Here is a 25,437-nt window from a genome sequence, read left to right as displayed (position 1 = left end):
TGAGGTATAATAGATTTTTTTATATACCTAGGAGCTAAGGTTCAATCTATTAATCTCTGAGCTCGTTTCTTCTTTTCAAGATCCTACCTAACTTTGTTATGAATATTATAATTAAAAAACGATAAAATACAACAAGAAGACCTACTTTTTTTAAAAATACCTAATTTGAACCAACGTTTCGGTAGTTATATACAATACAATAAGTAATACCCAATATAATAAGTAACTCATTATGAATTCGTCACAACAATACAGATTTTACTTAGAGGCAATTTTGTCCATCAAGGTCCCAGAGCCATATTTCAACAGCAAGATTTGTATGCATTAATGGACATTTTTTGGTATAACTTTGGAACCACTTGGAATATTTTCATCATTTTTTAGACTATTAAAAATTTGTTCCTGAGGATGAATTTGAAGATTAGAAAAAGCGTCATTCTAAGTTGAGGAGTTAGTTATGACAGTTTTGGTTAGGTTATCCTGTTTTGCCAATGTTCTTAGTAAACGTTCATTATTTTCAAAAATAATTTAAGAAATAATTGTTTTTTTTTTTTAAAAGGGTCATTTAAACTTTTTTTGAAAACCCTTACATTGAAAAAATATTCAATAATCTTCCATTCTGTCCTTCAGTATGGCGTTGGAAAAATTCAAAATTCACGCCTGAGTATGTACCGTTGACAACACATAGTAAAACAAATAGAATCTTTCGATCAAATAATTAGTAAAACGTGATGGAATAATTTAAATTTCCCGCGAAAGTTGCCTCTGTTTTATGTACATTTGTTTGTACGGGTGACTTTAGTAATGGAGCACGAATATTAGAATTAAGAGAAATATATTTTTATATGGAATTATTTAAAAATATTTAGCTGTTTTGTTTGTTATTTATAGGATAGTTAACATATGCTTTCCTTAATATAAGGAGCATGTGAAGCGGTTTTTTTTATAATCGATGAACTGTCCTTTTTGTCATACTTTTTTTGTTTCATAAAACGTATTCTTTTTTTTTTTTATTTTGACAAATAAACGATTTGTATATGTATTTTTTTTTGAGAAAATGTGATTTTTTTTCAAAAAATCGTACCAACATGCCCATAACTCAAAAACGGAGAAAGTTAAAGAGTTGAAAATTTGTACAAAAATTCCTCAATTAAAATGGTTAGACACCTATTTCAGCGTTTTTTAAAAAATGTACAAGAAGATGAATAGGAATTTTTTTTTGAGAAAATTTGATTTTTTTTCAAAAACTCCTACCAACATGCCCATAACTCAAAAACGGAGAAAGTTAGTGACTTGAAAATTTGTACAAAAATTCCTCAATTAAAACGATTAGACACCTGTTTCAGCGTTTTTTAAAAAATGTACAAGAAGATGAATAGGAATTTTTTTTTTTGAGAAAATGTGATTTTTTTCCAAAAACTCCTACCAACATGCCCATAACTCAAAAATGGAGAAAGTTAGTGACTTGAAAATTTGTACAAAAATTCCATAATTAAAATGATTAGACACCTATTTCAGCGTTTTTTAAAAAATGTACAAGAAGATGAATAGGAATTTTTTTTTTTAAGAAAATGTAATTTTTTTTCCAAAAAATCCTACCAACATGCCCATAACTCAAAAACGGAGAAAGTTAGTGACTTGAAAATTTGTACAAAAATTCCTCAATTAAAATGATTAGACACCTATTTCAGCGTTTTTTAAAAAATGTACAAGAAGATGAATAGGAATTTTTTTTTGAGAAAATGTGATTTTTTTTCAAAAAATTGTACCAACATGCCCATAACTCAAAAACGGAGAAAGTTAGTGACTTGAAAATTTGTACAAAAATTCCTCAATTAAAATGGTTAGACACCTATTTCAGCGTTTTTTAAAAAATGTACAAGAAGATGAATAGGAATTTTTTTTTGAGAAAATGTGATTTTTTTTCAAAAAATCGTACCAACATGCCCATAACTCAAAAACGGAGAAAGTTAGTGACTTGAAAATTTGTACAAAAATTCCTCAATTAAAATGATTAGACACCTATTTCAGCGTTTTTTAAAAAATGTACAAGAAGATGAATAGGAATTTTTTTTTGAGAAAATGTGATTTTTTTTCAAAAAATCGTACCAACATGCCCATAACTCAAAAACGGAGAAAGTTAGTGACTTGAAAATTTGTACAAAAATTCCTCAATTAAAATGGTTAGACACCTATTTCAGCGTTTTTTAAAAAATGTACAAGAAGATGAATAGGAATTTTTTTTTGAGAAAATGTGATTTTTTTTCAAAAAATCGTACCAACATGCCCATAACTCAAAAACGGAGAAAGTTAGTGACTTGAAAATTTGTACAAAAATTCCTCAATTAAAATGATTAGACACCTATTTCAGCGTTTTTTAAAAAATGTACAAGAAGATGAATAGGAATTTTTTTTTGAGAAAATGTGATTTTTTTTCAAAAAATCGTACCAACATGCCCATAACTCAAAAACGGAGAAAGTTAGTGACTTGAAAATTTGTACAAAAATTCCTCAATTAAAATGATTAGACACCTATTTCAGCGTTTTTTAAAAAATGTACAAGAAGATGAATAGGAATTTTTTTTTGAGAAAATGTGATTTTTTTTCAAAAAATTGTACCAACATGCCCATAACTCAAAAACGGAGAAAGTTAGTGACTTGAAAATTTGTACAAAAATTCCTCAATTAAAATGATTGGACACCTATTTCAGCGTTTTTTAAAAAATGTACAAGAAGATGAATAGAATTTTTTTTTTGAGAAAATGTAATTTTTTTTTAAAATCTCCTACCAACATGCCCATAACTCAAAAACGGAGAAAGTTAGTGACTTGAAAATTTGTACAAAAATTCCTCAATTAAAATGATTAGACACCTATTTCAGCGTTTTTTTAAAAATGTACAAGAAGATGAATAGGAATTTTTTTTTTGAGAAAATGTGATTTTTTTCCAAAAACTCCTACCAACATGCCCATAACTCAAAACCGGAGAAAGTTAGTGAGTTGAAAATTTGTACAAAAATTCCCCAATTAAAATGATTAGACACCTATTTCAGCGTTTTTTAAAAAATGTACAAGAAGATGAATAGGAATTTTTTTTTGAGAAAATTTGATTTTTTTTCAAAAAATCGTACCAACATGCCCATAACTCAAAAACGGAGAAAGTTAGTGACTTGAAAATTTGTACAAAAATTCCTCAATTAAAATGATTAGACACCTATTTTAGCGTTTTTTAAAAAATGTACAAGAAGATGAATAGGAATTTTTTTTTTGAAAAAATGTGATTTTTTTTCCAAAAAATCCTACCAACATGCCCATAACTCAAAAACGGAGAAAGTTAGTGACTTGAAAATTTGTACAAAAATTCCTCAATTAAAATGATTAGACACCTATTTTAGCGTTTTTTAAAAAATGCACAAGAAGATGAATAGGAATTTTTTTTTTGAGAAAATGTGATTTTTTTCCAAAAACTCCTATCAACATGCCCATAACTCAAAAACGGAGAAAGTTAGTAACTTGAAAATTTGTACAAAAATTCCTCAATTAAAATGATCAGACACCTATTTCGGCGTTTTTTAAAAAATGCACAAGAAGATGAGTAGGAATTTTTTTTTTGAGAAAATGTGATTTTTTTTCAAAAAATCCTACCAACATGCCCATAACTCAAAAACGGAGAAAGTTAGTGACTTGAAAATTTGTACAAAAATTCCTCAATTAAAATGATCAGACACCTATTTCGGCGTTTTTTAAAAAATGCACAAGAAGATGAGTAGGAATTTTTTTTTTGAGAAAATGTGATTTTTTTCCAAAAACTCCTATCAACATGCCCATAACTCAAAAACGGAGAAAGTTAGTGACTTGAAAATTTGTACAAAAATTCCTCAATTAAAATGATCAGACACCTATTTCGGCGTTTTTTAAAAAATGCTCAAGAAGATGAATAGGAATTTTTTTTTGAGAAAATGTGATTTTTTTTCAAAAAATCTTACCAACATGCCCATAACTCAAAAACGGAGAAAGTTAGTGACTTGAAAATTTGTACAAAAATTCCTCAATTAAAACGATTAGACACCTATTTCAGCGTTTTTTAAAAAATGTACAAGAAGATGAATAGCAATTTTTTTTTGAGAAAATGTGATTTTTTTCCAAAAACTCCTACCAACATGCCCATAACTGAAAAACGGAGAAAGTTAGTGACTTGAAAATTTGTACAAAAATTCCTCAATTAAAATGATTGGACACCTATTTCAGCGTCTTTCAAAAAATGTACAAGAAGATGAATAGGAATTTTTTTTTTGAGAAAATGTGATTTTTTTAAAAAAAGTCCTACCAATATGCCCATAACTCAAAAATGTAGAAAAATTGTATTAGACACTCCAGCTAGTGAGTTAAGGTAACATAGACCTAATTATACCGTTTTTTCTCTAGCAAATAGAAAGATCAGCCAAGAACTGCATTAAAATGCAACTTTAAATTGCGGTAGCAACACTGACCGAATATTAGAATTTGTCTATGTGACACTCGTACGTTATAGAGTGACAGTTTAATTCGAATGTAACTTATGATGAAGTCTGTAATATTGATTAGAACAGAAAACTGTAATATATAAACTTTGACATACGACATTATCAGTGTTGCCCTCTTTGTCTGGTAGGTAATACCAGAATTCTTAAATCTGCTTGAGAAAAACTGCAAATGAAATTTCGGCAATTCAAATTTAGCGCCAAAGCTTAAGTTACATCTGCACGTGTTGTTCCTCGTAGCGGAATAAATTTACGCTGTATAGACTTCGACACAGAAAGGAGAGGATAAAGAACAATAATAACTCGAGTAGGTGCAAAAAAAAGTACTTTAATTGACTAGGCAACATTGTTTAAAGTAATACAGACACTAGCCTTAGTAACAATTGCGCTACATATCAGAACAATTACGTTGTTATAAAATAATCCTAAAAGGAAATTACAAATCTTTATCCCAACCGGACAATTCATCGGGTGGTTCCGGTCTCGAGGATCTTTGCTGTCTTGGAAAGTGCGATAAGTCAGTTGGACCCTTTAATGTTGGCACGAAGGGCGAGTACATCCTACATTCGGCCAAATCGGTCCAATTAAAGTCTAAAAAATCCATTAATTAAAATTGTAAACGCACACTTCTTCCAGTATTGTCAATATTGACAAATTGCGTAGCGGTTTTAAATCGTACACCATACGAACCTTAGACGAGGAAAAAAGTTCCTTTAATATATGAACACTATAGATTGGAAGCTCTTTTGAATGTCAAAAAGTGACGTTTCCAGGACAAGCATTATATTTCCTGCGTTTGTCGTGGCCGTTAAAAAAGTCGAAATTGTACATTTTGATTGGAAATCTTCATAAAGAAGAGTTACTACACTTAATTTTACGAACAGTGGGCTTTTGAGTATGTACATTTAAAATTTGACAACGTTGTATAGTTTTGACACTTAACAAGACTTATGTCATGATTGTCAAAAAAGAGAAATTGTGGTAAGGGAAGGGACCAAAGAGAATAGTTCCGGTATATCCGGTTGCATAGAAAGTCATGTTTTATACTTTATTGTGAATATTGGTAAGCAAATAATACTTGGGTTAATATTTAAGATTTTACTAATTCAACACACGAGAATACATTTTGAACCTTTACTTTTCTAGGACAGACTGACAAGTGACACTTGATAGACCAGTCAATGCCAACAGCAGAGTTGCCAGTCTATTACAATTGTAATAGATCTATTACTTTTTCAAAACTTTTATTACCTTGTTACCATTTGCTAAAATCTATTACCTATTACCTTTTAAAAAGAAAATAAAAGCGCTCTACCTACATAATGAATTGAGTTCATATTTCGACTCCTGATTATTTGAAATTTGCACGCGAGGCAAAAACTGAATGGTAGTACACTTCATAATAGGCGTCTTTTTCTTCGCGCATGATGGTTTAATGTTTCCGTTTCATATCGGCATCCGTTAAACAGTCAAAATTTATTTATTTTTTAAACTAAATATAGATTCGAGCCCAGAATATGCCTAACCCAACAATCACAACTTTTTTGAAAATTTATTACCTTTTTTTCAAATCTGTTCCCTTTTCATTGGACATTCTATTACCCCTTGCAAAATCAAACTGGCAACACTGGCCAACAGTCACTATCACTAGTAACAAGGTGTTTTCTATTTGTCTATCTCAAACAATCCAAAAATCTCATCCATTATTCTCTAAGAGACCAACATAAAAAATTGACGAAAACAAAGAAAAACACAAAGTCACGGTCTCAAAACATGTAATAAACGGGCTACACGTGTTTCGCTCTAGTTAGAGCGTCATCAGGCCTTTAGAAGCCATCCTCACACTTCACAGCACATAAATAAACCAAAAAAATAAACATAAAAAAACCAATGGTTTATTTATGTACTGTGAAGTGTATGGATGGCCTGATGATGCTCTAACTAAAGCGAAACACTTGTAGCCCGTTTATTACATGTTGTAAGACCGTGACTTTGTTTTTCTTTGTTTTCGTCTATCTCAAACAAGTCAAGATTTGTCAATTGACGTTTTGGCCCATATTACAAGAACGTGGCAACAGCGGTGCAATCTGAACTTAGCCGCCAATGTCGTACGTCATTTGTAAATAAGGTCGGATTTCAATGGCGTTGCACATTGCGTAACGGAATAATTTAATATTAATATTTCCATAATTTTTTCAGAGTATTAGAAAATGGTTCATGAGGATGAATTAGAGAGTAAAAACGCCATGCTTACTTAAAGATTTCGAAAGTTATGTCAGTTTTGGTTAAGGCATATTTTTTTTGCTGAGTTTTAGAGTAAATGTTCACTGTTGGTAAGAACAATTTGAGAAATAATTGGTATTTTCTTAAGAAAGTTATAAGCAAAGAAAGGGAATTTCTTTCCAAATAATTTCGTATCAAAACGGTTCTCGTACCTCAAATACTTTTTGAGTTAGAGGCAATTTTGTCCATCAAGGTCCAAGAGCCACATTTCAAGAGCAAGATTCTTATGCATTCATAGACATTTTTGAGTATAACTTAGGAACCACTTAGAATATTTTCATAATTTTTTCAGAGTATTAAGACATGGTTCTTGGCGATGGATTTGATGGTAAAAACGTCGTTCTACATTAAATATTTCCATAGTTATGGCCGTTTTAGTTGGGGCATATTTTTTTGCCAATTTCTTCCTAAGAATAATTTAAGAAATTACTGGAATTTTCTTAAAAGGGTTGTGCACATAAAAAGGGCATTTTTTTCCAAATAATTTCATATATGAACGTTTTTTGTACCTCAAAAACTTTATGAGTTAGAGTAGGTTTTATCAACGAAGGTCCTTGATCCGCCAAATTTGAAGATTTTGAAACCCATATTGTAACATCAAGATTTTCATGCATTAATGTTCATTTTTGGCTATAACTCTGGAACCACTTGGAATATTTTCATGATTTTTAGAGTGTTTTAAAAAATGGTTCCTGAGGATGAATTAGGGAGCAAAAACGCTATGCTAAGTTGAAGATTTCGAAAGTTGTGGCAGTTTTGGTTGGGCCATACTTTTTTTGTCAATTTTCATAGTGAATGTTTATTACTTTTGAGGATTATTTAAGAAATAATTGGTATTTTCTTTAAAAAATTATAAGCAAAGAAAGGGAATTTCTTTCCAAATAACTTCATATCAAAACGATTCTTGTGCCTCAAATACTTTTTGAGTTAGAGGCAATTTTGTCCATCAAGGTCCAAGAGCCACATTTCAAGAGGAAGTTTTTTATGCATTTTTGGACATTTTTGAGTATAACTTAGGAACCACTTAGAATATTTTCATAATTTTTTCAGAGTATTAAGACATGGTTCTTGACGATGGATTTGAGGGTAAAAACGTCGTTCTAGATTAAAAATTTAATAGTTATGGCAGTTTTGGTTGGTACATATTTTTTTGCCAATTTCTTCTTAAAAATAATTTAAAAAATCATTAGAATTTTCTTAAAAGGGTTATGCACATAAAAAGGGCATTTCTTTCCAAATAATTTCATATATGAACGTTTTTTGTACCTCAAAAACTTTTTGAGTTAGAGTAGGTTTTATCAAGGAAGGTCCAAGATCCGCCAAATTTGAAGTTTTTGAAACCCATATTGGAACATCAAGACTTTTATGCATTAATGGACATTTTTAGGTATAACTCTGAAACCACTTGGAATATTTTCATAATTTTTTCAGAGTATTAAAAAATGGTTCCTGAGGATGAATTAGGGAGCAAAAACGCCATGCTAAGTTGAAGATTTCGAAAGTTGTGGCAGTTTTGGTTGGGCCATACTTTTTTTGTCAATTTTCATAGTGAATGTTTATTACTTTTGAGGATTATTTAAGAAATAATTGGTATTTTCTTTAAAAAATTATAAGCAAAGAAAGGGAATATCTTTCCAAATAACTTCATATCAAAACGATTCTTGTACCTCAAATACTTGTTAAATTAGAGGCAATTTTGTCCATCAAGGTCCAAGAGCCACATTTCAACAGCAAGATTTTTATACATTTTTGGACATTTTTGAGTATAACTTAGGAACCACTTGGAATATTTTCATAATTTTTTCAGAGTATTAAGACATGGTTCTTGACGATCAATTTGAGGGTAAAAACGTCATTCTAGGTTAAAGATTTCCATAGTTATGGCAGTTTTGGTTGGGACATATTTTTTTGCCAATTTATTCCTAAGAATAATTTAAGAAATTACTGGAATTTTCTTAAAAGGGTTATGCACATAGAAAAGGGCATTTCTTTCCAAATAATTTCATATATGAACGTTTTTTGTACCTCAAAAACTTTTTGAGTTAGAGTAGGTTTTATCAACGAGGTCCAAGATCCGCCAAATTTGAAGATTTTGAAACCCATATTGCAACATCAAGATTTTCATGCATTAATGGACATTTTTAGGTATAACTTTGGAATCACTTGGAATATTTCCATAATTTTTTTAGAGTGTATCAAAAAATGGTTCCTAAGGATGAATTAGGAAGCAAAAACGCCATGCTAAGTTAAAGATTTCGAAAATTATGTCAGTTTTGGTTAAGGCATATTTTTTTTGCTAATTTTTATAGTAAATGTTCACTGTTGGTAAGAATAATTTAAGAAATAATTAGTATTTTCTTAAAAAGATTATAAGCAAAGAAAGGGCATTTCTTTCCAAATAATTTCGTATCAAAACGATTCTTGTACCTCAAATACTTGTTGAGTTAGAGGCAATTTTGTCCATCAAGGTCCAAGAGCCACATTTCAAGAGGAAGATTTTTATGCATTCATAGACATTTTTGAGTATAACTTAGGAACCACTTAGAATATTTTCATAATTTTTTCAGAGTATTAAGACATGGTTCTTGACGATGGATTTGAGGATAAAAACGTCGTTCTAGATTAAATATTTCCATAGTTATGGTAGTTTTGGTTGAGACATATTTTTTTGCCAATTTCTTCCTAAGAATAATTTAAGAAATTACTGGAATTTTCTTAAAAGGGTTGTGCACATAAAAAAGGGCATTTCTTTCCAAATAATTTCATATATGAACGTTTTTTGTACCTCAAAAACTTTTTGAGTTAGAGTAGGTTTTATCAACGAGGTCCAAGATCCGCCAAATTTGAAGATTTTGAAACCCATATTGTAACATCAAGATTTTCATGCATTAATGTTCATTTTTGGCTATAACTCTGGAACCACTTGGAATATTTTCATGATTTTTAGAGTGTTTTAAAAAATGGTTCCTGAGGATGAATTAGGGAGCAAAAACGCTATGCTAAGTTGAAGATTTCGAAAGTTGTGGCAGTTTTGGTTGGGCCATACTTTTTTTGTCAATTTTCATAGTGAATGTTTATTACTTTTGAGGATTATTTAAGAAATAATTGGTATTTTCTTTAAAAAATTATAAGCAAAGAAAGGGAATTTCTTTCCAAATAACTTCATATCAAAACGATTCTTGTGCCTCAAATACTTTTTGAGTTAGAGGCAATTTTGTCCTTCAAGGTCTAAGAGCCATATTTCAACGGCATGATTTGTATGCATTTATGGACATTTTTGAGTATAACTTAGGAACCACTTGGAACATTTTCATGATTTTTTCAAAGTATTAAGACATGGTTCTTGACGATGGATTTGAGGGTAAAAACGTCGTTCTAGATTAAATATTTCCATAGTTAAGGCAGTTTTTGTTGGGACATATTTTTTTGCCAATTTCTTCCTAAGAATAATTTAAGAAATTACTGGAATTTTCTTAAAAGGGTTGTGCACATAAAAAAGGGCATTTCTTTCCAAATAATTTCATATATGAACGTTTTTTGTACCTCAAAAACTTTTTGAGTTAGAGTAGGTTTTATTAACGATGGTGCAAGATCCGCGAACTTGGAAATTTTTGAAACTCATATTGGAAAATCAAGATTTTCATGTATTAACGGACATTTTTGGGTATAACTTTGGAATTACTTGGAATATTTCCATAATTTTTTCAAAGTATTAAAAAATGGTCCCTAAGCATAGATCAGAGGGTAGAAACATCGTTCTGGGTTAAAGATTTCCATAGTTATAGCAGTTTTTGTTGGGGCATATTTTTTTCTTAATTTTTATAGTAAATGTTCACTGTTGGTAAGAATAATTTGAGAAATAATTGGTATTTCCTTAAAAAGGTTACAAGCAAAGAAAGGGAATTTCTTCCCAAATAATTTCGTATCAAAACGATTCTTGTACCTCAAATACTTGTTGAGTTAGAGGCAATTTTGTCCATCAAGGTCCAAGAGCCACATTTCAAGAGCAAGATTTTTATGCATTCATAGACATTTTTGAGTATAACTTAGGAACCACTTTGAATATTTTCATAATTTTTTCAGAGTATTAAAACATGGTTCTTGGCGATGGATTTGAGGGTAAAAATGTCATTCTAGGTTAAAGATTCCCATAGTTATGGCAGTTTTGGTTGGGACATATTTTTTTGCCAATTTCTTCTTAAAAATAATTTAAAAAATCATTAGAATTTTCTTAAAAGGGTTATGCACATAAAAAGGGCATTTCTTTCCAAATAATTTCATATATAAACGTTTTTTGTACCTCAAAAACTTTTTGAGTTAGAGTAGGTTTTATCAAGAGAGGGGCCAAGATCCGCCAAATTTGAAGTTTTTGAAACCCATATTGGAACATCAAGACTTTTATGCATTAATGGACATTTTTAGGTATAACTCTGAAATCACTTGGAATATTTTCATAATTTTTTCAGAGTATTAAAAAATGGTTCCTGAGGATGAATTAGGGAGCAAAAACGTCATGCTAAGTTGAAGATTTCGAAAGTTATGGCAGTTTTGGTTGGGCCATACTTTTTTTGTCAATTTTCATAGTGAATGTTTATTACTTTTGAGGATAATTTAAGAAATAATTGGTATTTTCTTTAAAAAATTATAAGCAAAGAAAGGGAATTTCTTTTTAAATAACTTCATATCAAAACGATTCTTGTACCTCAAATACTTCTTGAGTTAGAGGCAATTTTGTCCATCAAGGTCCAAGAGCCATATTTCAACAGCAAGATTTGTATGCATTAACGGACATTTTTTGGTATAACTTAGGAACCACTTGAAATATTTTCATAATTTTTAGCGATTATTAATAAATGGTTCTCGACGATGGATTTGAGGGTAAAAATGTCATTCTAGGTTAAAGTATTCCACAGTTATGGCAGTTTTCGTTGGGGCATATTTTTTTGCCAATTTCTTCGTAAGAATAATGCCAGTAGCAGGTCATGCGTCACAAATATTTTGAGGGGTTTTGACATTTCCGTTTATACTGGAAGTCGACGCCTTCGAATAAGACTTATGTCATGATTGTCAAAAAAGAGAAATTGTGAAGATTTAGTAACATTTTATGGTAAGGGAAGGGACCAAAGAGGATAGTTCCGGTATATCCGGTTGCATAGAAAGTCAATATTTATCAATTGACGTTTCGGCCCATATTACAGGAACGTGGCAACAGCGGTGCAGTCTGAACTTAGCCGCCAATGTCGTACGTCATTTGTTAATAAGGTCGGATTTCAATGGCGTTGCACATTGCGTAACGGAATAATTTCGATTGATACGTCATAATTTTAAGTAACAATCAACAATCAATCAAATCGACAATCCAAGAAGTCCAAAGGGTACATATAAAGAGATATTGCGTCGCTCACCACTAAACCATTTATCTCCCCGAATTTTGGCGATACCGTCCTTGGACATCCCCAGTCGGTTCCAAGGGTTCGGTTTGCAGAACTTCTGCACCAAGGTGCGCGCGCAACCGTCAAAATGCTCCGGAAACTTGACGAACGCGATCCCTTTCAGAATTTTCTCGAAGGTTTTATTGTAGTCGGGGCCGTCGTTGAAAAACGGACTGCGACCGACCAGCAGCTCGTAAATGAGGATCCCTAAGGCCCAGTAGTCAACCGCTCTATTATGCCCTTTACCTAAAAAACTGAGACTCTTAGCGGATATAATAGCCGGGAATCCTTAACGAACCTTTAATGACTTCCGGCGTGGAATATTCGATCGTACCGATAAACGTGTAAGTTCTGGCACCGTCGATGTCCAACTTCTTGGCGCATCCGAAGTCCGCCAACTTGAAGTATCCGTTGCTGGCCACCAGGACGTTTTCCGGTTTTAGATCCCTGAAGATTATCCCTCTTACGTGTAAGTAGAATAGGGCCTCCATAACGCACGCAACGATAAACCTAACAGACGGTACAATGTTTGATGAATTGTCATGTATATGAGGCTTAAGTCAAAGGATGCGTCCGGTGTTGTCAAATTTACACTATTTTAAATGTCCTACCTAGTTTCCTCATTAGTAAACCTAAGCTTCTTCTGGCGATGTAGCAATCCAAATAAATCGCCTCCCAAGCAAGGTTCCATAAGGAAGTAAATGTACTTCTTGGTTTTGTAGGTCCTGTACAGTCGTATTATAAATGGTGACACGCTGTTAAGCTACATTACGAAAATGCTATACATTTTTTCCAAAAAAAAATTATTTTAAATTTTTTTTGACCTCAATTTTTTTAAATGGTGAAAACTAGTCCCACTCTGATAGCCATAACTCAGCTGCATCGCTGACTTCGGCAATGCGGTTTGCAGCTAAATATAGTGAAAGAATGAAGCTATATGCCGGTATACTCGGCTTCACCCAACTAGTTGAGAAACAAAAAATATGGCTATCAGAAGTTGACCTATTTTTGTAACTTTGACGCTTTGAGGTCAAAAAAAAAATATAAGATAATTTTTTTGGAAAAAATGAATAACATTTTCGTAATGTACGGGTCGAAATCTATAAGAAAGCAAATTTTCAAGAAGATTCAAAAAAAAAAATTTTTTTCCCTGAAAAAAATTTCAAAATTTTCAAAGTTCGAAGAAAAAAAAAATCTCTCAAATCTTTTTGAAAATTTGTTTTCTTATAGATTTCAACCCGTACATTACGAAAATGGTATTCATTTTTTCCACAAAAATTATCTTATATTTTTTTTTTGACCTCAAAGTCAAAATTTTTTTTTTTTAAATGGTGAAAACTAGTCCCACTCTGATAGCCATAACTCAGCTGCATCGCTGACTTTGGCAATGCGGTTTGCGGCTAGTTATAGTGAAAGGATGAAGCTATATGCCAGTATACTCAGCTTCACCCAACTCGTTGAGAAACAAAAAATATGGCTATCAGAAGAACACCTATTTTTGAAACTTTGAAAAAATGGTGAAAACTAGTCACACTCTGATAGCCATAACTCAGCTGCATTGCTGACTTCGGCAATGCGGTTTGCAGCTAAATATAGTGAAAGGATGAAGCTATATGCCAGTATACTCGGCTTCATCCAACTCGTTGAGAAACAAAAAATATGGCTATCAGAAGAACACCTATTTTTGAAACTTTGAAAAAATGGTGAAAACTAGTCACACTCTGATAGCCATAACTCAGCTGCATCGCTGACTTCGGCAATGCGGTTTGCAGCTAGTTATAGTGAAGGAATGAAGCTATATGCGAGTATACTCGGCTTCATCCAACTCGTTGAGAAACAAAAAATATGGCTGTCAGAAGAACACCTATTTTTGAAACTTTGAAAAAATGGTGAAAACTAGTCACCCTCTGATAGCCATAACTCAGCTGCATCGCTCACTTCGGCAATGCGGTTTGCAGCTAGTTATAGCGAAAGGATGAAGCTATATGCCAGTATACTCGGCTTCATCCAACTAGTTGAGAAACAAAAAATATGGCTATCAGAAGAACACCTATTTTTGAAACTTTGAAAAAATGGTGAAAACTAGTCACACTCTGATAGCCATAACTCAGCTGCATCGCTGACTTCGGCAATGCGGTTTGCGGCTAGTCATAGTAAAAGGATGAAGCTATATGCGAGTATACTCGGCTTCATCCAGCTAGTTGAGAAACAAAAAATATGGCTGTGAGAAATTCACCTATTTTTGTAACTTTGAAACTTTGAGGTCAAAAAAATATATAAGATAATTTTTTTGGAAAAAATGAATAGCATTTTCGTAATGTACGGGTCGAAATCTATAAGAAAACAAATTTTCAAGAAGATTCAAAAACAAAAATTTTTTTTCCTGAAAAAAAAATGTCAAAATTTTCAAAGTTCGAAGAAAAAAAAAATCTCTCAAATCTTTTTGAAAATTTGTTTTCTTATAGATTTCGACTCGTACATTACGAAAATGCTATTCATTTTTCTCAAAAAAATTATCTTATATTTTTTTTTTGACCTCAAAGTCAAATATTTTTTTTTTTAAATGGTGAAAACTAGTCCCACTCTGATAGCCATAACTCAGCTGCATCGCTGACTTCGGCAATGCGGTTTGCGGCTGGTTATAGTGAAAGGACAAAGGTATATGCCAGTATACTCGGCTTCATCCAACTAGTTGAGAAACAAAAAATATGGCTATCAGAAGTTGACCTATTTTTGTAACTTTGAAACTTTGAGGTCAAATTAAATATATATATACTCACCCCATAACCAAAATATGGAGGTTGTACTTTTTTACTTTCAGTGATATTCGCATTGAAACTTTTCAAATTGACACCCGGTACATACCTGAATATATTTTTCGTTGTAAGCGTGCTGTTGCTTCTCCTCTAAAACAATAGTGAACTTCGCGATACGTTTAAGGGCAAACACCAACTGCTTCTTCCTAAACTTATACAATTAAAACTCACCTTATAAAAGCAAAAGGGAATCCTTCCTACTTACTTCTTGGACTGCGCCAGTTCGACCCTGCCGAACCCGCCCGTCCCTAAAATCCCCAAAATCGTCAGATCTTTTAGCGGCAGATCCATGTACTCCGGCTGCACCTCATTGATCGATTTCAACTTCTGAACCGAAATGTCGGTTATCTTAATGTCTCCGAAGTAATTTTGAAAGTCGAACCTGTTCAGCGTAAGACAATCGACCCCTAAAAAGTGATTTTATCAACTAAAAACTAAATTTCCGGGGTATTTTTTCATGCCTGGCGCCTCCGCCGTAACGGTCGCTTGTCGTATGTCCTCATTTTGCAACGCCAACTCCCCGAAACAGTCGCCCTTGTGCAATTTCCCGATGATGCCCTCGTTCACTTTCGAAACGGTGACCGAACCAGCTCTGATTATATAAAATAATTGCCCCGGATCACCTGTTAATTGCATAAAATTCCAATGTACTACGCCCCTGTGTACTGTAACGGACTTTTACGTCAAAATACTCGCCGCTCATTGGGCAGATTCAGTAGTACAGGGGCGCACCCCTTCTTACCTTCTCTAACGATTTTAGAGTCGGCCTCGAAAAATGCCTCCCGCAACAAATTCGCCACGACCCTCAAAGTGTCCGCCCCTTTACTGTTTAGTTTATCGACGGTTTGCAAGAACTGGAACAGATCCTCTTCTTTATTTGAGTTATTTAGGGCTACGATCAGCTGATACGTTTTACGGTCCAGGCACCAGATGGCGCCCTCTGAAAGGGCTTTTACTGTTGACAGACGTTTTGCGTCGTTGATCAGGGCTAACTCGCCGAATACCCTTTGGTCCGTGAAAGTCACTTTGGTTTCACCGTTTACGATTACCTGGAATTGGGCATTTATTTAGAGTAAGGAAACTTAGGAAAAACTAAAAGAAGAAGAAGAAGAGGAGGAGGAGAGTGATCAAACGGCCATAGCTGTCAAAATGTGTAGTGATTTGTACTAAATCTAATTCATCGATGACGATACAATATTATACCTATGGTCACTACTAAGTCAAAGTTAAAATTTCTTTTTTACATAAAATTTATAATTATTGCAAAATTTACTGTAAAACCAGTACAGGATGGAATTTTGTCGGAATGAACGTTGTCATTTGTGGAATCGTATACAGGTCTGGTCAACTCAGGTTTTGAGTGCAACCTGGTACAATCCTGACTCTATTCCTCACTGATAATCAATTTTTATAGTGTAGTAGTGCCTAGTTGCAGCCTATAGAAATGCCATAAAATCACTTTACAAAAATTAAAAATTGAAATAATTAGGACCGCTGTACAGGGTTGGACTTTTGATATGGTACTCTTCACACCTTGGGCTAATTTTTTTTCTATTTAATAATTTTTCGTAAATGTCCAAGTGTCTCAAGAAATCGGGACAAATTTATCCCAAGAAAAAACATAAAAATTGGCGTAAAATCACTTTACTAAAATTAAAAATTTAAATATTTAGGACCGCTTTACAGGGTTGGACTTTTGATATTTTACTCTACACACCTTGGACCAACTTTTTTCTTATTACATAATTTTTTGTAGATCTATAGGGTGTCTGAGGAAATCAGGACAAAGTTCCCTAAAAACAAAATATGAAAATTGCCATAAAACCACTTTACAAAAATTAAAAATTTAAATATTTAGGACCACTGTACAGGGTTGGACTTTTGATATGGTACTGTTCGTACCTTGGACTAATTTTTTTCCTTACTAATAATTTTACGTAAACGTCCAAGTGCCTCAGGAAATCAGGACAAAGTTCCCTAAACAAAAAATATGAAAATTGCCATAAAACCACTTTACAAAAATTAAAAATAGAAATATTTAGAACCACTGTACAGGGTTGGGCTTTTGATATGGTACTGTTCGTACCTTGGACAAATTTTTTTCCTTACTAATAATTTTTCGTAAACGTCCAAGTGTCCCAAGAAATTGGGACAAAGTTAGCCCAAGAAAAAACATAAAAATTGCCATAAGACCACTTTACTAAAATTAAAAATAAAAATATTTAGGACCACTGTACAGAATTGGACTTTTGATATTTTACTCTACACATCTTGAACTAATTTTTTTCTCATTTAATAATTTTCGGTAGATCTATAGGGTGTCTAAGGAAATCGGGACAAAGTTCCCTAAACAAAAAATATGAAAATTGCCATAAAACCACTTTACAAAAATTAAAAATAGAAATATTTAGAACCACTGTACAGGGTTGGGCTTTTAATATGGTACTCTTCATACCTTGGACTAATTTTTTTCCTTACTAATGATTTTTCGTAAACGTCCAAGTGTCTCAAGAAATCGGGACAAAGTTATCCTAAGAAAAAACATAAAAATTGCCATAAGACCACTTTACTAAAATTAAAAATAAAAATATTTAGGACCACTGTACAGAATTGGACTTTTGATATTTTACTCTACACATCTTGAACTAATTTTTTTCTCATTTAATAATTTTCGGTAGATCTATAGGGTGTCTAAGGAAATCAGGACAAAGTTCCCTAAACAAAAAATATGAAAATTGCCATAAAACCACTTTACAAAAATTAAAAATAGAAATATTTAGAACCACTGTACAGGGTTGGGCTTTTAATATGGTACTCTTCATACCTTGGACTAATTTTTTTCCTTACTAATAATTTTTCGTAAACGTCCAAGTGTCCCAAGAAATCGGGACAAAGTTAGCCCAAGAAAAAACATAAAAATTGCCATAAGACCACTTTACTAAAATTAAAAATAAAAATATTTAGGACCACTGTACAGAATTGGACTTTTGATATTTTACTCTACACATCTTGAACTAATTTTTTTCTCATTTAATAATTTTCGGTAGATCTATAGGGTGTCGCAGAAAATCGGGACAAAGTTATCCTAAGAAAAAACATAGACAATGGCATAAAACCACTTTACTAAAATTAAAAATTTTAATATTTAGAGCCACTGTACAGGGTTGGGCTTTTAATATGGTACTCTTCATACCTTGGACTAATTTTTTTCCTTACTAATGATTTTTCGTAAACGTCCAAGTGTCTCAAGAAATCGGGACAAAGTTAGCCCAAGAAAAAACATAAAAATTGCCATAAGACCACTTTACTAAAATTAAAAATAAAAATATTTAGGACCACTGTACAGAATTGGACTTTTGATATTTTACTCTACACATCTTGAACTAATTTTTTTCTCATTTAATAATTTTCGGTAGATCTATAGGGTGTCTAAGGAAATCGGGACAAAGTTCCCTAAACAAAAAATATGAAAATTGCCATAAAACCACTTTACAAAAATTAAAAATAGAAATATTTAGAACCACTGTACAGGGTTGGGCTTTTGATATGGTACTCTTCGTACCTTGGACTAATTTTTTTCCTTATTAATAATTTTTCGTAAACGTCCAATTGTCTCAAGAAATCGGGACAAAGTTATCCTAAGAAAAAACATAGACAATGGCATAAAACCACTTTACTAAAATTAAAAATTAAAATATTTAGGGCCACTGTACAGAATTGGACTTTTGATATTTTACTCTACACACCTTGAACTAATTTTTTTCTCATTTAATAATTTTCGGTAGATCTATAGGGTGCCTCAGGAAATCGGGACAAAGTTCCCTAAACAAAAAATACGAAAATTGCCATAAAACCACTTTACAAAAATTAAAAATTTTAATATTTAGAGCCACTGTACAGGGTTGGGCTTTTAATATGGTACTCTTCATACCTTGGACTAATTTTTTTCCTTACTAATAATTTTTCGTAAACGTCCAATTGTCTCAAGAAATCGGGACAAAGTTATCCTAAGAAAAAACATAGACAATGTCATAAAACCACTTTACTAAAATGAAAAATTAGAATATTTAGGGCCACTATACAGAGTTGGACTTTTGATATTTTACTCTACACACCTTGAGCTAATGTAATCCTTAGGATCATTAATTAATTTTATTAAATTAATTAAAGATCCTATAAGCGAAGCTCTAATGGAAGAACTCTCCCTCAGAGGAGTTTTTGCACAAAATTCGGACCCGTCGGACAAAAATCCTTCTAATTTTGGTTGTCTTTGGGGTAGAGAAACAATGTTTACCTTTTTATAATCTAAAAATATGAGGCTACAACATGATTATTTACAAATTTTCATTTGTTTATTTTGTTTAGGACTAGGACGCTTTCAAAGTCAAACATTTTTTTCCTTCGATTTTGGTCAAGGGAACTCGAAACAGGTCGCAACGGTTCTTTGAATATTATGAAATTTTACAGGTCGATTAGAGTTCGTGAGGGCCTTATATGTATACTTTTTGGTTATTCTCTGCATATGGAAAAATTTTTTTTAAACGTCCAAAGTTTTAGACATATATGATATTCTAACCCCTCTGACGGTTTAACGGTATCTTTCCGGAAATAATGACTTACAGAAGATATGTGCGTTTTATCGAGTACTACAAATTTTATTAAGAGTTTTTTTTAAAGAAATAATTTTTTTGGGAGAAAAATATAAAAAACCTCAAAAAATTTAATTTTTTCAGTTTTTTCGGTGTAAAATTTTTATGGTTATTTATATAAAAAAAATGTATTTGAATTAATTGAACCTGCATTCTTTCGGAATAAAACAGCGTATCAAGTTTAACGCTATCATTAATACAGGGTGAGCATTATTCATTTTGAAATTACCCTTTTTTCTACTTTTTTCTTCTGCCTTTAATAACTTTTTAGTGGCGCCACCTGGGGCTAAATGGTTTATAGACGATTTATAGTCCGTAATGAGGAGAATATTTTGCTATATCAACCGTACTTCTAAGTAAAACCGTTTTTGAGTTATGAATTTTTGAAAATTTTTTTAATTTGAAAATTAATTGTGCGCACCCTGCATGACATAGATGAACCATAACTGCTTGAGCAAATGCGCCATTGATTTTACTATAACATACTAAAATTTCATTTTTTCCCCATTTTTACAAGTACCCTAAAAGTAATTTTTTTTCAAAAAAGTACCAAGCGTGAAAAATCACCCTGCACACTGACTATTGTCAAGGCAACCCATGGCCGCGTCTCCATGGCAACGAAAACGGAGATTTTCGCCGAAAAAAGACCCTTTTTATAATCGAAATTTAACTACTAAAACCGATTGTAATGAGGCCAGAATTGATTTTAATCTGTTCCTGAAGCTTTCTACTATTTTTCCATGTACAAATCATAAGGCAAAAACCGTTTTTTAAACCCTAAAACGTCGTGTGAAAATGGTCGATTTTGACGTCTATGCCCATTTTTAATGGCGGTTTTGACAACATGGCGTCGCAGTCGATGAATCGGCTCGGACTTGCTTCCTTATTTTATTGATAAAATGCTTAAAATAGCTCAAAACTTTCTGGAATTGATATGGAAATATTCAAGAGACTCTGGACAATCCGAATATGTGTATATCTTTTACCAAATCGTGTTCTTTGATCCGTGATAATTCGGCAAAGTTTTGAGTTTTTTAGAATTTACTCTGTATTATTATAATATTGATGCGATACAGTGGACCATACAAGGCATTATGCTAGACAAAAATTATAATACAATGGATCCTAATGGTAAAAAAATAGGTCAAGTCTCGCAGACTATATATATTTATGCACCGTTTTTCGTGCCGATGTTCAACTTCGATGCACGCTATAAAGCGAAACAATACAACGTTGCCGCATCTTACACTCTTCTAATATAAAATTATTAAAAACGCACTGATAATACCGTGGAATATAATCGGATTACTGACGAATGCGGTTCTATTGGCAACGTGGCCCGCAGTTTTAGGTTTTAGAGTAAAATAAGTCTCGGCGATTCCTTAAACAGGGGTCCGAGCCAATTTGAAATATCTGAAATATGACCGGCGCTTTCGCCAATATGTAAGAATTATTTCAAATGGCACCGAGGTGCGAATTTGTCGTGTTGAAATATGCGCCTTCGCCAATCTATTAGTATTATTATTTCAAATTGTCCCAGACATAGGTTTATGGTTTCTTTAGATTCACTCGCCTGGAATGTATATTATGCGATGTAATTTTATTAAATTTTTGGTAGATATAGGAACTTTGTGTTATTCGAGTGTTGAATGCGTATTTGGAACGCGGGTTTGTTTTGTTTTATTTGGGTGAGATTTACTGTTGTAGTAAGATGAACACTGTGTGGTTGTCATTGTGCCTTTTATGGATTCGTGTAAGTAAGTCATGTTTAATTATAGTTTGTTTTTTAGTTCAGGGGCTATATACACTTGGGTGCATGGAGATCGGCCCACTGTAAACTTTTGTCTATTTATTTTTTTTAAGTTAATAATCAGAACAAAAAAAGGCAATTTAATCTGGTTTAATGTGAGTATAAATTTATGAAAACTTATTTCAACTTCCCATGTTTAGCATCGTAAAATTAATGCATTAAGCAAATTAAGATCGTTTCAAAAACTCTTGCTCTTAATCTCCAGATTTACGACAGATATCTTTACTTTATAAGGGACTTCTCCATGTTTTAAAATTTTACCAATAATATACATAAATAGTTCAATTATGAAAGGTGCAATTTCTTTGATTAATTCACTCTTTTTATTATCGTGTCTGTGTTTATATATGTATTATACTGTTGTTGCTTAATGTAATTATTTTTTATCTCTTAGCAAACTGTGATATAGTTGTCCCTTTTTGAAATTGACACAATGTCATACAATTTTCGCTTTTTATAATTCACCTAGTTACAATCCAAAATGAAAGTTTCAATTTCTGATATAAATATATTAAAGCAACATAATATCTTTATAATATATTTCAATGGTGGATTCAAATTTTATTATTAATATTTCTCATTTCTTTAACCCTTTCCTTACATCTACTTAGCATTGAGGGTACTATAAAGCATAACAATAGCTTTTAATTAAAAACATCCGTGAAATACACTTCTGACCGACAGCGCCGATGTGGCTACTTTCCGAATCTACTTATCATTAATTTTTGGGTATCCAAATTAAGCATACAGATCACTCTCCTTACCTCTAATCTCCTTGGATGCTAGGGACTCCCCGTGTCCTAACCTCACTTTATTATCTAACTTTTATCTGCGATCACTTGTACCGTGACGTACTTACTTCAAATGTCCCCTTAGACGATATATAAATAGCATTTCCTTTGTCTCCCTGTTTAATTATGACCTCGTTGGGTTTGACCGTTTTGAGCTGCATAGCTTGTACTATTAGTTGGACATTATCCTCTGACATCACCTTTTTCAGAAAGTCGTTTTCTTCCAGGGCTTTTTTGATGATTTTCTCGTCGCTAAAATGGAGTCAGTTTTTTCGCACTAGGGTGGAAATCGTGATACTTCTTACCTTTCAGACTTTGGGTAGCATTCGATTTTTTGGTTTTTGTTTGTCTCCACTGGGTTAGAGTGGAATGCTTTCCTTCTGTTGCTCTCTCCATGGCTTAATACTGGTTTTGTATTCTTTTCTGGCTTAAAAGGGATCGGATCTTCGGTGAACCGCACTTTAGTAATTGTTGCTTTGTGCGTTGTTTTGTGAAGGCAGAACATGTTTAAAGTATTGTACTAATTGACTAGCTTAAAACATGTTTTAAGATCACTTTAAAATGTAAGTACTAATATGAAACCAATGTACTCATCGATGATAAGTGCTCATTTTTTGCGCTGATAAGAACAGGTTTTTTTTTATTCCTGCACTTTTCTATAGAAAATTTTGATAAAAATCTTCAAATCAATCAATTATTGACGCAAATGTACCAGTTACGTATTTCAGCAAGTTTAAATTGCTTTGTTTAAAACTAGTTTTTATGATTGATATTTTAATATTACACCCAAATTTAACGGAAAAAAATTAAGCCCTTAGTGTCATCATAAAACAAAACTTTGGCTTCACATTGCCGAACTACGATATTACGAGTTCCCTCTATTGCGTTGTCTAATTCACATTTGAATGTCAATGTCAAAATTTGCGAGGAGTGTCTAATATCCCGTTAGAATGTAGCCACGTGTCAAAGTTGATTTTGGCGCGAAATTTGAATTTTTCTATGAACTACTCCGATGAATAGTAAACTTTAGTGACCAAAAACTCACCTGAATTTAATGAGTTCTTATAGTTAATATATATTGGAAAATGGGAATGGTGGAGATAATGGTGTTAAGAAATTAGTGAATAAAAATTACTTTCAATAAGGCAAAATCACTTAAATGCCTAGGATAGACCTTAAAATTACTTCAGATTGTCTAGAATTAAAGAATAAAGTTCTAAGCTTAATTAAATTCGATCTAAATGTCTGAAAGATGTTTTTTGAGAAGGCATTTAAGTTATTCAACTGCCTGGAATAATTTTTTTATTTGATTGCTGCACTTTTGTATAGAAAATTTTGATCAAAATCTTAATGTCAGCGTTCCCTCTATTGCGTTGCCTAAGTAAAACCTAGCCAAATTCACATTTGAATGTCAAAAATTGCGAGGAGTGTCTAATATCCCGTTAGAATGTAGCCACGTGTCAGTTGATTTTAGCGCAAAATTTGAATTTGAAATTAAAGAATAAAGTTCTAAGCTTAATTAAATTCGATCTTAAATGTCTGAAAGATGTTTTTGAGAACTGAAATATTTATTCCAGGCATTTAAGTTATTCAACTGCCTGGAATAATTTTTTTATTTGATTGCTGCACTTTTATACAGGAAATTTTGATCAAAATCTTCATATCAATCAATTATTGAAGGAAATGTACTTACCAGTAACGTACTTCGGCAAATCTGAATTGCTTGTTGAAAACTTAGGATAAATTGCTTTTTATGATTAATATTTTAATGTCATCATGAAGTAAAATTCGGCTTCACATTGCTGAACTACGATATTACAAGTTCCCTCTTTTGCGTTGCCTAAGTAAAACCTAGCCAAATTCACATTTAAATGTCAAAAATTGCGAGGAGTGTCTAATATCCCGTTAGAATGTAGCCACGTGTCAATGTTGATTTTGGCGCGAAATTTGAACTTGAAATTAAAAAATAAAGTTCTATGCTTAATTAAATTCGATCCAAATGCCTGAAAGATGCTTTTGAGAACTGAAATATTTATTCCAGGCATTTAAGTTATTCAAATGCCTGGAATAAATTTTTTATTTGATTCCTGCACTTTTGTATAGAAAATTTTGATCAAAATCTTAATGTCAGCGTTCCCTCTATTGCGTTGCCTAAGTAAAACCTAGCCAAATTCACATTTGAATGTCAAAAATTGCGAGGAGTGTCTAATATCCCGTTAGAATGTAGCCACGTGTCAAAGTTTATTTTGGCGCGAAATTTGAATTTGAAATTAAAGAATAAAGTTCTATGCTTAATTAAGTTCGATCCAAATGCCTGAAAGATGCTTTTGAGAACTGAGATATTTATTCAAGGCATTTAAGTTATTCAACTGCCTGGAATAAATTTTTTATTTGATTGCTGCAATTTTGTATAAAAAATTTTGATCAAAATCTTCATATCAATCAATTATTGATGGAAATGTACTTACCAGTAACGTACTTCAGCAAATCTGAATTGTTTGTTGAAAACTTAATATAAGTTGCTTTTTATGATTGATACTTTAATGTCATCATGAAGTAAAATTCGGCTTCACATTGCTGAACTACGATATTACAAGTTCCCTCTTTTGCGTTGCCTAAGTAAAACCTAGCCAAATTCACATTTGAATGTCAAAAATTGCGAGGAGTGTCTAATATCCCGTTAGAATGTAGCCACGTGTCAATGTTGATTTTGGCGCGAAATTTGAATTTGAAATTAAAGAATAAAGTTCTAAGCTTAATTAAATTCGATCCAAATGCCTGAAAGATGCTTTTGAGAACTGAAATATTTATTCCAGGCATTTAAGTTATTCAAATGCCTGGAATAATTTTTTTATTTGATTGCTGCACTTTTGTATAGAAAATTTTGATCAAAATCTTCATATCAATCAATTATGGACTGAAATTTACTCACCAGTAACGTGTTATGGTATAAATAATATTCCGGCAAGACTAACCGGTTTACAGGGCCTATTTCTAGGGAGTTGAGTTTGTTCGACAGTCTTGATTTAAAAGTTCTAAACAACAAGAACAACTCCCTAGATCTGATAGGTTCCAGAAACCCTGTTAAATTTAAATGATGAAAAAAAAAAAAACCTATCAGGCCGGCTTCGTGGGTT

At 32.3% G+C, this 25,437-nt stretch overlaps 1 protein-coding gene across 1 annotated transcript; it reads right to left on the bottom strand.

Annotated features, from left to right (window-relative positions):
• Window positions 1-4,831: 4,831 nt before the first annotated feature.
• Window positions 4,832-22,900, bottom strand: LOC126735312 (cGMP-dependent protein kinase, isozyme 1-like). Its single transcript, XM_050439262.1, has 10 exons — window positions 22,606-22,900; window positions 22,369-22,552; window positions 15,793-16,099; window positions 15,512-15,673; window positions 15,256-15,457; window positions 15,100-15,196; window positions 12,846-12,997; window positions 12,533-12,744; window positions 12,208-12,480; window positions 4,832-5,110 (listed from the first exon to the last, which is right to left on the bottom strand). Exons 1-10 carry the CDS (start codon window positions 22,803-22,805, stop codon window positions 4,956-4,958), a joined length of 1,944 nt encoding a protein of 647 aa, XP_050295219.1. The 5' UTR covers window positions 22,806-22,900; the 3' UTR covers window positions 4,832-4,955.
• Window positions 22,901-25,437: the final 2,537 nt, after the last annotated feature.

This window comes from Anthonomus grandis, chromosome 4 (genome assembly GCF_022605725.1).
Source record: "Anthonomus grandis grandis chromosome 4, icAntGran1.3, whole genome shotgun sequence".
NCBI classification, from domain to species: Eukaryota; Metazoa; Arthropoda; class Insecta; order Coleoptera; family Curculionidae; genus Anthonomus; species Anthonomus grandis.
Note: the sequence above shows the minus strand (reverse complement) of the source record. Positions and strands in the feature narration are given on the sequence as shown.